Consider the following 14,916-nt stretch of genomic DNA (forward strand, 5'->3'; position numbering starts at 1 on the left):
CTCGTGAGCTCCTGCATTTCCAGTTGTGAGTAGCCGTTGTGGGCAGCTCTGGCATGGGGTGTAACTGTGTGTTTTCCTCTCCTCAGGTTTTGTAAGTTACGACAATCCTGTCTCTGCGCAGGCTGCCATTCAGTCAATGAACGGCTTCCAGATCGGCATGAAGCGGCTGAAAGTACAGCTCAAGCGCTCCAAGAACGACAGCAAGCCATACTGAGCACCCCTCCCCTCCGGGACTGGAGTGAGAAGGATCTTCTGGTAAGTTGGAGAGGAGCGCACTTAGTGATTCGAAGCCCTAAGGCTGTGTTTTTACAGTCCTGGAAGCTGATCCATGCGTTCTATCTGGCACATCTTCCCTTGAAGACTCTGCTGCAGCCTCTGCTGAGAATCCCGCTTCGGATGGAGGACAAGTTTGTGCTTTTGTTTCCAGTGTTTTACTTTGGAGTTTAGGTGCCATATCGCTGAGGTTTTTTTTGTTTAGTTTTGGTTTTTTTTTTCTCCCTTATTTGAAGTTTGCTGTGTTTGTAACCAGTGTGTGTTGAGAAGGACCAATGCCAGCTCCTTGGGGGTGGGGAGAGAAGGTTAAAGGGAGCAGCAGAAACTGACACCACACTGCCTTGGGGTAGAGAGGAGAAGGGAAAGCAGAAATAACACAGAACAGCTGATGAAAACAAAGATGGTCAAGGAGAACAGAGTCCTGGGTGAGAAAGAACCAACCCCATGTAGCCTTTGTCATACCCCATCTGCTCTTTGAAATTTCCTTAACTGTATGCCACAGTGGGGATTTATTAAATCATCTCTAAAGCAGGAGACAGGCTAAAAGGGTGAACACATTAACAAGCCAAAGGAAAACTGCAGTGATTTTTTTTTTTTTTTGCTGTATATAAACTAGTGTTTATATAGCAGTGTGAATGTACACAGCACTTTATAAAACTATTATATAATGTCTCTGCCCAGAAAATTTTACTCTGTCTACAGTGGAATATTAATGAGATGCAGTGAATTTCTCCATGTATAAGAAAAATTAACCTATGTACTTCATCTAGGTTTTGTGGAAAGATAGAGGCAGCTAAGTCTGGATGAATACATCTGTGTCTGGAAACAAGAAACTTTAGATCCCTGGTAACATGCAGAAATTTTTGACAATTTTTTCTTCGTAACAGTTGATCACTGTCCCCATTTCTGTGGAATAATGTCCTTTATTTGCAGAGATTGCTATGAATTCCTTTTCATAAGAACAATGTAAGTGCTGATTGTTTATTGAAATTATAATTTCCTGTTTTGTTGGGGTTTTTTGTTGGTTTTTTTTAATGAACAAAACTCATGCAGTGACTTGGTCTAGTAAATAGGTGTATCTCTCTACTGCAGTTTTCCTTTAAGGTGGTGTGTACCAGTGCAAAACAGGCCAAACCAGGAGCTGCGGAACCAGAGTATTGAGCCATTCAGTCTTTTAATGCCTTTTGGTACAAGCTGTTATTTTTTATATTGAAGGAAGATTGAACACACCCCTTAACTGAGCACACACTTTTTCTGCACACCAGTGAAATTGCTAGTGCATTGCTAAGGGCCTTTGATATTCACTGGTTTTAGGGGGCTCAAAGGACTTTTGACACTCTGGCCTGAGCTGTTTCAAGAAATCAGTGTAGAGTTCCATTTTATAACCACCAAAATCCACCTCTGTCACAAGAGGAAGTTTACAATTTCTGTGTCTTTAACAGAAGTTTGATTTACCTCATAGTATCTCCTTTTCCTTGTTTTCTTTGTATTCCTGGGTTGTAAGGCTGTTTCCCAGGGCTCCAACTAACACTGCAGTCTGGGAGCCAGCTGCTAAATGATGTGTGTGGGTCAGATGTGGGGTCAGGACTTTGTGTTCTGCTCCAGCAGGAGGAGCACTAAACCCATCAAACCTGAGATCTCGGTCAGAGTCCCCACTTGTGTGTGGTGATCTGTTGGGAATGTTGGGCATTTCCAGGGACTGGGCCCCCTGGGATTTCAAACCTCAGAATTACAAGGCCTGATATGTAACATCCCAAGGGGAGCCCTTTCCAGTTCTTAGATTGAAAATAAAACAGTGGATGTCAGTCTGTCCATATTGATGGCAGACAGGTAAATCTGTCAGTATTATTTAAATAATTTTGTGGTGGCAAAGTTTCAAAGGCCAGATTGCCAAATTTCCCAGTTATGCTGGCATGTGGTACCCTTCTATGTTAATTATTTGAATCTCTCTAGAGACGTAAACATACACTGAAGTGAACCATGTACACTTGAATTCTGCACCATAGGAAAGATGTGTCCTGGTTTTCTGAGAAAAGAGTGTTGGAGTGTGAAGGCCTCCAGGGTGATGATGGGATTTTTTTTTTTATATATATATATATATAAATTATATACTTTTCAAAAAAAAGGAAAAAAGAAAAAAAAACATAAAAAAACGTAGTTGGGAGCAACTGCTCCAAGTGTAACCTGCTGTAACCAAGAATGTTGTTTCTATTTTTATAGAAGTTTTATACCGCTCCGGGGTGGAGAATATTTATTACCTAAATTATTTCACTGGAAAAAAAGGCCAGGGTTTTGTAGAATCCTGAATGTGATTGTTTTACACACATAATGATGTGCATGATTGACACTACTGATTTTCAGTGGCCTGTTTGCAGCCCAACAACTGCTAAACAAGGAAGATGAATGCTGTGAACCAGTGGAGGAGAGCACTGTGCTCTGGGGTCTCTACAGTCACTCTTACCTTCTTTGCACCCTACCCCACTGTTACTATCCAAGATCTTTGTCCTGTTTTTCTTTTAACCTGATGCTCTGGCCTCTTTATTAGTCATTTCAATTGCCCAAAATTAGATATTTTAGCTTCTTCATCCTATAGTGTGTCCTCAATACTGTAACTTACAGATCAAGCTTGGCATTGTTGCAAATAGGTGTGACTCCTATTAACTTTAGGAGATTGTCCAGTTTACACTGTGGCTTAGTTTGATCAGTGACTCCTCCCAGACATAATTACCTTAAGACACCTAACTTGGGCTAGTTCTTGTGCCTTACTGGCGTAACTATAAGTATTGCCAAAAAGAAAAAGAAAATAAATCTATGCAGGTTAAATTTTAAAAGATGTGATCCTCAGATGGTTTGAATCAATGCAGTTCAGCTCTCTGAATGCAGTAGAGCTGCATCAGTTTTCACCAGCTGAAGATGTTGCCCTTTTTGTGTATTTGTTTCAGATTTCCCTTTCTTGGTGTATCAATGTGTATGTTGCCAAAGTTAATAAATGTATCAAGTTTGTGACTTGGGCAGATTTTTTTTCTGATAACAAAACTGAACAGATAAAGTCAACATTTCTGTGTCTGATTTGTGGCTGCCACTGATTGTGGGGATTTAGGCTGCTCTTGCCTTTCCGTCTTAAGCCAGTTTTCTTCCTCAGTTACTGGCAGGAAAGTCTGGGATTCTGGGGACTTGGGACTTTAAAATTTTTAGTTCGTATCATGCTCTCATTCAAGTGCAAATCAAATCAGTGTAAAATGCTCTTATTTCCTGGATAGTAATATAAGAGTTGGGGGAGTTCAAATAAACTGCAGAAGGTTGGCTAAAGCAACCACATGAGCAAAGTATGCTGTATGCTTAAAACCAAAGAACCTGATTTTCTACAAGAAAACTAAAAGAATTTCTGATTAAATAGAATTCCTTATTTACATGTGCCACCAGGAAATACTTAAAATATTTTCAGTTTACAAAGTGGAAATGTTCTACTTCATAGATTTATTCTTTTTCTCAGGAGATATTTAATTTTACTGCAGTAATAAGGTGAAAGAATTATGAACTTTGTCTGATACTGCTTAATGTCAATACTATAGTAAATGAAATAGTTTCTTCAGTCCCCTAGATAATCAACAGTCCAAAACAGGATAGCTCTTTGTAATTTAGCTCTTTTTTGATACAAAGCTGGCATTATTTAAAAATTCCAGCTCAGAAAAATCTCACTGGCAAGTGCATCTACCAGGAAAAAGCTTTTCACTTGAATACTGCAAGTCACATATTATGGTAATTCTGTCATGCAAGCTGAATCTAACTGGACTGGTAATGGCTGTGGATTAGGGAAGAACAACAAAGCAGAATGAAGTTGTTGCTATTTTATTTGGAAATTCCTAAAAACAACCTGGATAAATCAAATTGCAAATGAAGGGTGCAACTATGAACAGGTAAAATGCTTTGAAAGCTTCTTGTTGCAGACATTTAAACCTAAAGAGGATTGATATTCCTAATATACCTGCCACAAAATATAAAACACAGAAAGCAGAATTGTCACTATTGTGAGAATAAAACAAGGACAAACTGGAATAACTTTCTCCAAGTCATCAAGACCTTGTCCAGCATCTCATGGTTCTGTTTTTATAGGCCAGTCTTTCCACAGGTCTTTGATAAAACTCAGTCTTCGCCCTCAACATAGCTGAGTGAAATATTTGAAAAATCCGTATCAAGAAAATCCCCAGACAAATCACACAGAGGATTTCAGTGGTGCATGCTAAGATGTCACTTGACTTCATGCCTCAGTTCATGATGAATTTGCTTTTCTGGTTTAAGAGTGAAATCTTGCATCTATCTTCAAATTATCTAGAGTATTTCCTGAAATATAGAAATAAGTGCAAGAGTTACACTGTATTCTGTTTGCTGGAGTTAGTTTTTTAAACTCAGTTTAAAGTCCTTTCCCTTTATTGGAAAACATGAAAAGCAAATTAATCTCAGCAGTTCTAATAAGAGGAGTGTTGCTGATTTAGTAGACAATGTGTTTCTCGTTGCTTTGGAATGAGAATGCAACACTTGCTATTTTCAAATTATGTTAGATAATATGTAAATCTCACCTTGTTCTAGTCTGTAACCAGAAGCTTTGAAATGTGCTGAAGATTAAGGCCACAAAAGGAGCTAAAGGGGAGTTGAGGGTGTGGGGAGGCAGGATAAGAAAACAAGCCGCTTCCTCCCTCTTCTGCCTCCCACTCTCAGCCCAAAATGTTCCTTGTCTCTTGCAGTTCACAAGCTGAAGGGAGGGAACAGAAGTATTTATGTCACTTAATATAAGAATTATTTTTTTATAAACGCTTCAAGAAAATTTCAGGAAACACATTTTTTTCTGCTCATCAAACTGGCAACAGTGACTGTAGAGTGACTTCTCAGAGCCCAGAATCTCCTCCTCATGAAGCCAGGGAGCTGAAGGCTGTTACATAAAAGGTTGGGAATGGAAAATCCCTGTGCAGGTCTAATGGTATGACAAGTGCTCAGCTAGGACAAGTCTTAACTTGCAGTCAAGTCTTAAGGAATTCTTCTCTGATGTGTGGGCTTTTTGTCTTGCATAATCTTTTTTTTTCCCCCCCTTTTCCCAGTCACCCACCCCCAGTTACATAGGCTCCTAGGGAACGAGAAGAGACTGTAGCTAAAGGAAAGAACATGGATTTGCTGGGCTGCTACTGCCTATGAACTTCCCATGTTAGAGTGCAAGAAAAGTCTCAAATGTCAAACCACCTGTGAATCCCTTGTGTCCTCTGTCTTGTCTCTCATGGTCTCAGTCGCTATGGGCAAATGTTTGCCCTGGAGTCGTATTTTTGGAATTGGTCTCCTGGGGAGGGAGTTTACTCTGTTCTAAATGGAGGTAGTAGACACACTGGGCATGGGGCAAGGTGAATGGATGCTAACCAGTGTTAGCAATGCTCCACAGACTGGGTGCTGAGAGGGAAATCCAGGCCTCTGCTTCCATTTGGTTTCTGGCAGTTTGATGTTTACTTGGTGTCCTTCATGTACTTCAACTTTTACTTGTCCATCGTTGGCATGTGCTGCCCTTCCCTGTCAACTCCCTTCCCCAGGAGATCTCATTGTACAGTGCCCATTCATGTTCTCTCTCTCCGTGTTTGGATGTACTGCTCTGTGTAACTCAGTGGGTCTCCCTCTTTCTGGTTTGTTTTTTTTTCTAGATTCCTGCCGTTTGTTCATCGTTGTGCCTAAAGCATGTCGATGTGGCGTTCAAGTACATCGTCCAAATCCTTGTCTCTTCAGCTTCTCTGATGCTTGAACTCTCACCTTTGACCTTGTGTTGACTTTTGATGCTGATGTGTATTTTTATTATGTTTGTTTCTTTTCTTTTTTTTTCTTTTTTTTTTTTTTNTTTTTTTTTTTTTTTTTTTTTTTTTTTTTTTTTTTTTTTTTTTTTTTTTGTGCTGCCAAAATGGTTTTGCTAGAAAGACTGCTGAAGGGGAATATTTAAACTTGCATTTGAATATAAAAGAATTTCTATTTTTCTAGACCTTCGTAAGATAACCACTTGATTTTGTGAATCTGATTCTTTGTAATTTGTCTTCAGAGCAGCCTTGCTAGCATACCTTGTGGAGTATTTGTATTTCTGTGAACATACAGCCAATCACTTTCTAGGCTTAGTTTTTTCTGTGTGCTTAGTTTTAAAAACACAGTTCAAAGAAAAAGTCAATTATATGGTGTGACTCAATCTTTCAGGAGACTTCCTAGTCACATTTTGCTGATCTGGTTTCTGTGCTTGAGGAGACAGCATGTGTTTTTATGAGTTCAAACTTGTGACTTGAAGTGGCATCAACAGAAAACACTTGAACTATGTTTTACTCCAATTGTAGCTACATTTTTGCCCTGGCATTTACTGATTTTTTTTTTTTAATTATTTTTATTTTTTCCCCTGCTTCCCTGTGTGATTATCAGTCTGCAGTGAAAATTTGATCAAAGTTGATGTTGTATTTTGTTAAGCTCTGGCATGCTTGATTTTTTTGTAACTACAATCTCCTCAGCAAAATGTGATGTTTTTGTTTTAATCTTTCAAACTAAGATAGTGCCCAGAAATGTTGTGCATGTTTCCTGCTGTTTTCTTCACACCCTCGTATATATCACCTTCACCTCTCTGTTTTCTATAGTTTGTGCAAAAACTGAGCAATTTAATGGGTTTCAAAGGTATCCTTTAAATTGGTGGGTTTGGTATGGCAAATAATCTGATCAGAAGCCACCTGAGGGCATCTACCTGTGCACTTAGACTGTCTGCCTGACAGAGCACCTGGACCTTGCTCATCTCCAGTGCTGTCAGAAGCTCTGAGGGTGCTTGGTTACACTGTTCCCCTAGTGGAACTTCTGGTGGAAGGGGATAGCTGAGAGCAGGAAGGTGGGGGAACTCACAGTATTTCTGTTTCCAAAGCTATCTGAAGCTAGGGCTCATTTCAAACACTGAGCATTTTGTACAACTCAGGGCACATTTCTGTGAAGTCCAGCCCAAATCTAATACAATACCATCAGTCAGAGTTTGGTGGCAGGATTCTGGAAGGATCTAGGTAAGCTCATGAAATAAAGTGTTTCAAATATCCCAGAGAAAGCACTTGTAACACTGGTCCTACAACTGCTGGCTCTTTTCCCAAACGACAAGCACAATACAACAGCCTCTGAAGCTGTTACCTGAACAGGGTACCATCCCCAGCTGTCTTTTCAAGGGCCTTAGCTGGGGAATCTCTGCGGAGATTTTTTAGTTTTTGTTTAGTTTTTAATTGGGTAATGAGCTGAGCAGTTTTTCTGGCTTGCAGGATGAACTAGAACAGGTTACTGCTCTCTGGGTAGCAGGCTTCCCCTGCCCTACATACCATCTGCACAGGTAGAAACTGGGAAGTAGCTTCTAGATGAAGGCACCTGAAGAGTGTGTGCTGTGATGAAGTTTCAGTCAGAAGCAGCAGCAAGCTAGTGTAGGTATCTTAACAGTTGAAATAATGTGAAATGGAATTCCAGAAGGGTTTTTGCTGAGAAAACAAGTGGAGTTTGATTGGATAGAAATCTTAATTTTGTCCAGTATTTGGGATAATGTAAAGATGCAAAGATTGTTTTCTATCCTCCTAAGTTGGTTGAGGATACTGTATTCTCACTAGGTATCAACCAGATTTGTGTAGACAGTCCTTAATCTGCTTACAAAAAAGAACAATTTGAATATGGTACATGTACCTGGGAGTGAATCGTGAGGCTGAATGAAAAAGGGTAGGGACCCGTTAATTTGGGAAGTAGAGTTGGGGGCTGGCTGCTGTTAGTCCCACAGTCTGAATGCACAGGGCTGTGTGCTGGGGGGCGCTGATACCCTGCAGTGGATGGAGGAACTGCCAGTACGTTTCTGTACGTGTGCATTTGGTTCCGTAAGGAACCTTGGGGGAAGCCTGTGGAAAAATATCTGAAGAAAACCAAAATGCCAAATGTTGGGTGTTTCTTTCCTTTCTTCTTTCCTTTCCTTCCTTTGGTTGTTTTAATTGTTCTGTGGTGGTTTTAATGGATTTGAGACAGTGGAGCAGCAGCTGCCTTTCTGATTTTTGGCTGCTTTTTGTGAATAATTTAAAAAGAAAATTTACATTTTGGAGACAAACCTGTGGGCTTTTTTATTGGTACAAACATTGTATTTAACACTAGGGGTTTTGTACAGTTTTTTGCCTTTTCTACTAGAAAACAATGTAAAGTGATTCACAATGTGACGAGAAAACAAATTGCCACTATGACCAAATGTAGAGTCTGTTCTGCAGTTAACGGGATTTAATCAACTCGAAGTCGTGGTTCAGTCGTAGAAATGCTTTTCTTTACCTTGTTTGAGCTGTTCCTTTTTTTCTTGTTTTGATTTGCAAAACAAAATGTCTTTTTGTGTGAAATTGTGTTGTACTCTGTAGAGAATTACAGATTTTACTTTAATGGTTTAAAAAGCAGAGGAGCGCGTGTTGCTTTTCTGATCTGATCACAGAGTTTGTGTAGTGGATTTAAAAATGAAAAGATTTGTTACAAGTTTGGAACAAGCGAGTATGTGTTAAAGGAATTTTCTTCCTTTTGTGTGTGTGTGTGGTTTTTTTTCTTTTTGTCCCAAAGGGCAACTTAAAGCTGTTTTAATTGCACAGACACACCGACAACAAGTCATTTTGTATATGCCAAGTGTGGTACCTTCCTTTGTTTATTTGCTATTAAACTGTTTGAGAAGAGTCCTTGTGTGTTGTATTTGTGTCTTAAACTTGAGGTTCTTTTTGGGGTCCAAGTGTGAGAAGATGAAGAGAGAGACAAGAGAACCATTTTACAGTTTCTTAGCTGTGAGACACAAAAATATTCACAGCCCAATACCTCATGTTCTTGATGTATAGTATCGCCCTGGATTTTTACTTCTGTGTAAATGAGCTGCTTTGAGTAGAAATGGAAAATATTTTCTGCTTGATATACCTCCATTTTGGGTCATTTGACAGTGAAGTCCCCTTCAGATATGGAAAAGCTGAGGATCTTGGATAATGTGAATACATGCAACACTTGGGAGTGAGGAGTAGGCATGTTCAGCCTCACAGAACTGGTGCCATGCAGCCACTTGCCTGTCCATGCACTTGTGCTTCAGGGTATTTCAATACCTTGGGCAGAGCAGCAGCCCTCAGCTCTGCAGGAGCAGCACGAGTGTGTGTGGTGCTGAGTGGGATTAGAGGCACCAGCTGATGCCACTCTCACAAACCCCACACTTGCCACCACCTCCTTCCCCTTCCCAGGAACACAGCCAAGCTTGCTTAATCTAGCCTGGTTCTGCAGCATCAAGGTACCTGCAGCCCCCAGTGCTCCTGGTCCCAGAAATAGTACAAAGGGAAACCGCAAATGGATTTGGATTACGTACTAGTGATAAGCAAAAGCTACCTGCTTTGCTCTTAGAACTAAGGTATCTTTAATGATATTTCAGATTAATAAAAAGTATTTGGCATAGCCAAAGCGTAATTCATTTAGAAACCTGCCACAAGTTTGACATTGAATATTGCCTCTCGCAGAAGGAAAGTATCACAATGGGCATGATTTTGCTGCATTTCTGAAAGCTTCTAAAATTCCCCGTTATTCCTGCCTTCTCTTGTCTTACATCTTGAGACTTGCAAGCGTTTTTAGAACAGCTATGTTTCTCCTCCGTGTCCTTTTCCTGTGTTATCTGACATACTCTGTTTCACCCCATCACTTCCTACATGATTGTAAATCTGAGAGCCCTTGCAAAGCATCAGGATTCAGTGCTGCATTCCTTGCCCTGAGCACACCAATTGCGGCACGAGGCACGGAGCCACCTGTTACAGACTGTGCTGGGATCCCTGCAGTTAATTTGCAGCTGTTGAGAAGAGAGGCTGGCGAGATTTCAGTTTAGATACAACTTGAGGCCAAGGATGGAGAGAAACAATTGAATCAGAAAAAGGGTTTGTTTAGGCAGAATGGAAGATTCCAGCTTGGCAGCAAGTTCACTCACCTTGTCTTACACAATCAAAGCTTTGCCAGCTACATCTTACAGAACTGACACCGGATCCTTCTTGGGTCAGTGGCTTTTTTATTTTTTGAAGGCTTTTTCTTCAATTTAAAAGGCTACCACCAATCAGTACACAATCAAACTATACCTAAGAGCCAGTGTATTAATCTCTGAAAATAATTGGCATTTTTACATGAGTTGTTATATTTTTCAGCATTTGCAGGAAGTACACAAAGTGGTAGATGAAATCCTGATGCTGAATATTTTAGGAGAAACCTTTTTTTCCTCTCACATCCACTTCCATCTTTCAACTACTCGTTTTGACTCCAGTCTTCCTGGCTTTACCTGCCACATGCTGCTCTTCATATGGCCAGGAGTCACTAGGGACATTATGAAGAGCAGTGGGGAGGAGGAGAAGCAGGTCCGTGTGATCACCGAAGAATTGTGCACGAGGAGCCACACTGCACATATAACAGGTAAGATTCCCTAATTTGATGTTGCCAAGCACCATTCAGGCTCATTTATTTGCACTTCCTGAGGAGAAACTGGATTGTTAACTGCAGAAGCTGTACCTGAATCTTGTATGAATTTCAGCTGTCATGAACCACAGATGGATACCATTGCTTTTTTTCAAGTAGCACAGGCAGTCAGTGTTGATCTTTTATACCTCCTTATTTAGGCAGCTACAGCTGGGCTCAGAGTGGAATGTTCCATATCAGAGCATGTTCCTGATTTTTTTGAAAATGACCAGTTTGAACTTGATGTATTTAGTCCTTATTTTACTAGGTTGTTTTTATCTCAACAGCTGAGCTGCGAATTGATTCCTAAGAAACTACGCAGTGTTCCATGGTACTCAAAAGCAAGGAGATAAAGTGAGGTTAACAAAATGCAGGGCAGATCATCTCCTGTTAGATGGGTTTTGTCAGGCTGCAAGGCACCCTCTTTTCATTTTGGCTATGCTGTGTGGGAAAGGGAACAGTGCTTTGCTGATGTGGTCCAAAAGAATCTCAGGATGAGTTTGAGTGACAGGCAGCTCACTTGTGGAAGGTGAATTTTGCAAAGTAGTCTGATCTACCAAGAATGATACTATTTTTGTTTTCCCCATTCCTGAGTCCTGGCTTGATTCTGTTATGTTGCAAGCTCCAGTGGCTGCTTTCCTCGCCTCTTCTCCAAGTCTAGAAATCTGAATGGCCTCACCATTATCAATGCTTTCCATGGGGACTGATCTTCTTCATGTTGTTTCCATCCTACCACCTACATCCAGAAAGACATAATTACTGCAAGGAGGAGAGATTTTTTTTTAAAATTCTGAATCAGACTTTTATGCAAGTCTTAAAATCTATAGAGTACCTAGCTAATAATTTTAACAGTGCTGCCAAAGTGATTTTTGCACATTACCCGGCCATGCCTCACCATTAGTTTTCTTCAGTTTCTGTAGATTTTTCCATAGTTTCTACTTCCAGAGTTTGACACTGCATATAGTGTCAAACTCTGCATATGATGCTGAAATATCATCTAGCACATAACATCTCTGAAAAACAAAGCTAAGTTAAATAATGCAAGTATCATAGTGTATATGAGCTCCCAAAAGAGAATCAGTCTTACTGTAGCAAAACCCTTCTACAATTTAAAACATTTTTCTTTTTGAAATATTTTTCTGATTGAATTTTGGATAAAGGACAGATGTAATCGCTTAAGATCACGACAGCTATGATGTAAAGCCTCTGGGTAGGCTGTAGTTCCTTATTTTGTGTCCTGCTTTCCTTAAGGAAAGCTCCCTTTGGTTTTTGCTGACAGACCAGGATAGTCTGATTGGCACCCTTTGAGGTGATTCTGTAGGTATCTACCTTTGCTGGGGGAAGAACTGCCACCAAATTCATCAAGAAGCAGGGACGCAGCTGGAGACGACTGCTTTTGCAGGCAGGTCTGTTAAAACTTCAAATTGCTTCTCTTTGCCCAGTAAAAGGATCACAAAACTGGTTCTTAGAACTTCTGCATCTGAAAAACATTAGATATCCCTGCAGCATTCTCCACCTGTTCCTCCCCCGAGGTTTGGTGGATCTTCTTGAGAAGGACTGAATAAACCTCTAGACCACTAAGACTGCAGCACATCAGTAAGAGTATTAAATGTGACTCTTAGAGGAACCAGTATGATTTTTTCAGTGGAGTGTGGGAGACATAAAGCTATCTTTTAATGGGGCCAAGACTTCTCTCCTGCAACCAAAAAGTGCAGATATGTGTTGTTGTGTGTCTTTACTGTTGTTCTTTATAAAAGATCATCAATTTCTGGATGAAGAACTTACACAGTGCCATTGACAACTTCTGTTGGAAACTTTTTGCCACACTCGTCTGGTGACAGGGAGCAACATTCAGTTAAGATCAAAGGTTTTCAGGATGGTTAGCTCCTTGACCCTAAAATTAGGAAGTCAAAGGTGTACTTGCAGCAAATCTGTGACAGAGCTGACCTATGTCCATAAAAACAGTCCATGAGGCCAGCTGAGGTCCTCAAAAGGGAGGCTGAATTTCGTGCCTAGCCAAGTATCAAGTACATTGTTGCAAGTGTTAAACTGCACGTGTACACACTTAAGTTGCCTTGTTCACACCTAACTTTTAAGGAATATCTTTTCCTAAAGCTACTACTCCACTTGAGTTTTCTTCCTCCCAAGCTTGCCCACCACCAGCAGTGCTTGCCTAATGGGATGGCCAGAGAGGAAAGAGACAGCCAAGGCATCCTGAGGCTGTGACTGCAGCCAATTGTCTCTCCCCGGGGTATTTATAAGCTGCATACTGGCGGGCAGGGGTGGGCAGTTGGCACCGTGACCTTGGGAGCTGGGGAGCCTGACTAGAATTCCTGGGAGCCACGTGAGCTGGACTGGCAGGAGCAGCTGCAGCCAATGGGGAGGAGACCAGCACTGGCTGTTCAGATTGAGTTTCACTCCAGTGCCTTGAGATTTTTCTCTTTCTCTCCCTGTCGTGCTTTTCCTCTTTGTTTACGGGATCGGACAGACGAATGCACTGATGGAGCCCTAGCAAGCAAGATGTTTGCCTAGTGGATTTGGGATTCTGCCTTCAGAGGCAGAGGATTCTGCCTTCAAGTGCTGAGCAACCACTTCTTGCCATTGCCTACCACAGCTGCAGCCCCCTGACATGGCTGGGCTTTTACGGCTCTGGGCCCTCTGAGCACACAACCCGCCCTCTTCTAGTGGGGCATTTTACGTTGTGTTCTCTTGTAAGCACATCCTTTTTGCTATCCTTAGAGGTTAGTGTATGAGGCTTTTTAATCCATGGGAGATGGGTCAGGACCAGACAAAGCAACAGATAGAGAAAGGACTCCATCTTTACCAGTCTAATCAGACCGAAAAGGCCCTGCGAGTCTGGATGAGGGTTTTGGAGAAGTCTGCGGATCCTGCTGGCAGGTTTCGGGTTTTGGGTTGCCTCATCACTGCTCATGCAGAGATGGGCAGGTACAAAGACATGCTGAAGGTAAGGTGAACTGGAGATGAATGCATGCCGTTGTGTCACACCCACGATGGAATGTGGCTGGAGATCAGAACCTGAGGGGGGGAGGGTGTTTTGTGTGTAACAGAAAATCCCAGCTATTGAGTGCATGTTCTGGGCTGCTGTAATCACTGTGCTCACCAAGAGCTCCAGCCCAAAAGATACACAGAATATGACTTTTCACTGGATCTGATTCCTCAGGATTCCTGGGTTACTTAAGTTCTCCAGTTATTCATGGGAACCTTTCTTATTTCCAACATACAGGCACACTGTGTTATCAGGCTTCAGGAAAAGGTAAAAGAACAGGACCCTTGTCCACTACAAGCTGTTTACAGTGTGTATGTCAGCATAAAAGGAGAACTCCAAGTGGATTCTGTAGAATAAATATCCATCTTGTGGAGACATGTTTGTTATCTTGTTCAGCTTCTGGCTGATATCTAATATAGCTCTTATATTAGGGTTTTTTAATTACAATTATTCGTTTGCCAGGAGCTGATTAAAAGGGAAAAGAAGATGCTGTTTTGGTGAGGTAATCGAGACATCCCAGATGTCTCGCAGTTGAGGTCAGAGCAGCTTCCAGTTGTCAGGATAGTACAGAAGAAAGAAGGAAGGTATGGGGATTGATGGAAGAGTGGTAAAAAGCAGCTGAAGTTACATTTCAAGTGCATGAGGATAAAAAGTTTAATTAAATGAACAAAAAGAAGCTGGTGTGTGGATCTGAGAGGCAAGAGGATGTGTACAGAGAGCAACAGGCAGCATTGGGAGGGCAAATCAAGAATCTGTAAGACAAGGCAAGAGAGGATTGTAATAGTCTTAAGAAACTATCCCAGCCTGAAACAGGGTTGTACTAAAGGGCTTTGATATTCTTGTGCTGATGTTTTGGGCTGCCTCTTACTAGACTGGCTATCATTCAGCATTTAGAACAAAATGTGAAAAGGATGTCTATATCTCATTGAAAAGGTTTTGGTAGCTTTGTTTGGAATTGGAGTGGGGAGAGAGGCACGTCTTACTGGTAAACCCATGCACATGTCAAAGCCCTATACTGAAACCAAATACTTAGGATGAAGAAGAAAGGAGAGGTATTAATACACTTGGAAAACATTTGAAGACAAACAATTCTGCTAAGTGGTATGAAATTAAGTGCTGGCAAAAACAACAGTCTGACTGGG

The 14,916-nt window shown here is 41.1% G+C and overlaps 1 protein-coding gene across 11 annotated transcripts in view; it reads left to right on the forward strand.

Moving 5' to 3' along the window:
* CELF1 (CUGBP Elav-like family member 1) overlaps positions 1-8,983 on the forward strand; it is a 51,457-nt gene extending 42,474 nt beyond the window's left edge. For 10 of the 11 annotated variants that reach the window (XM_015630364.2, XM_015630360.2, XM_033515319.1 and 7 more), the window contains one exon: positions 87-8,982. In XM_015630364.2, the coding sequence (XP_015485850.1) occupies positions 87-214 (128 nt within the window). In that variant the 3' untranslated portion in view covers positions 215-8,982. Of the gene's footprint in view, positions 1-86 lie in introns of all 11 variants that reach the window. The other variant, XM_033515320.1, reaches the window with a different exon arrangement.
* The last annotated feature ends 5,933 nt before the right edge of the window (positions 8,984-14,916 follow it).

Source organism: Parus major, chromosome 5, assembly GCF_001522545.3.
Source record: "Parus major isolate Abel chromosome 5, Parus_major1.1, whole genome shotgun sequence".
Taxonomy (NCBI): domain Eukaryota; kingdom Metazoa; phylum Chordata; class Aves; order Passeriformes; family Paridae; genus Parus; species Parus major.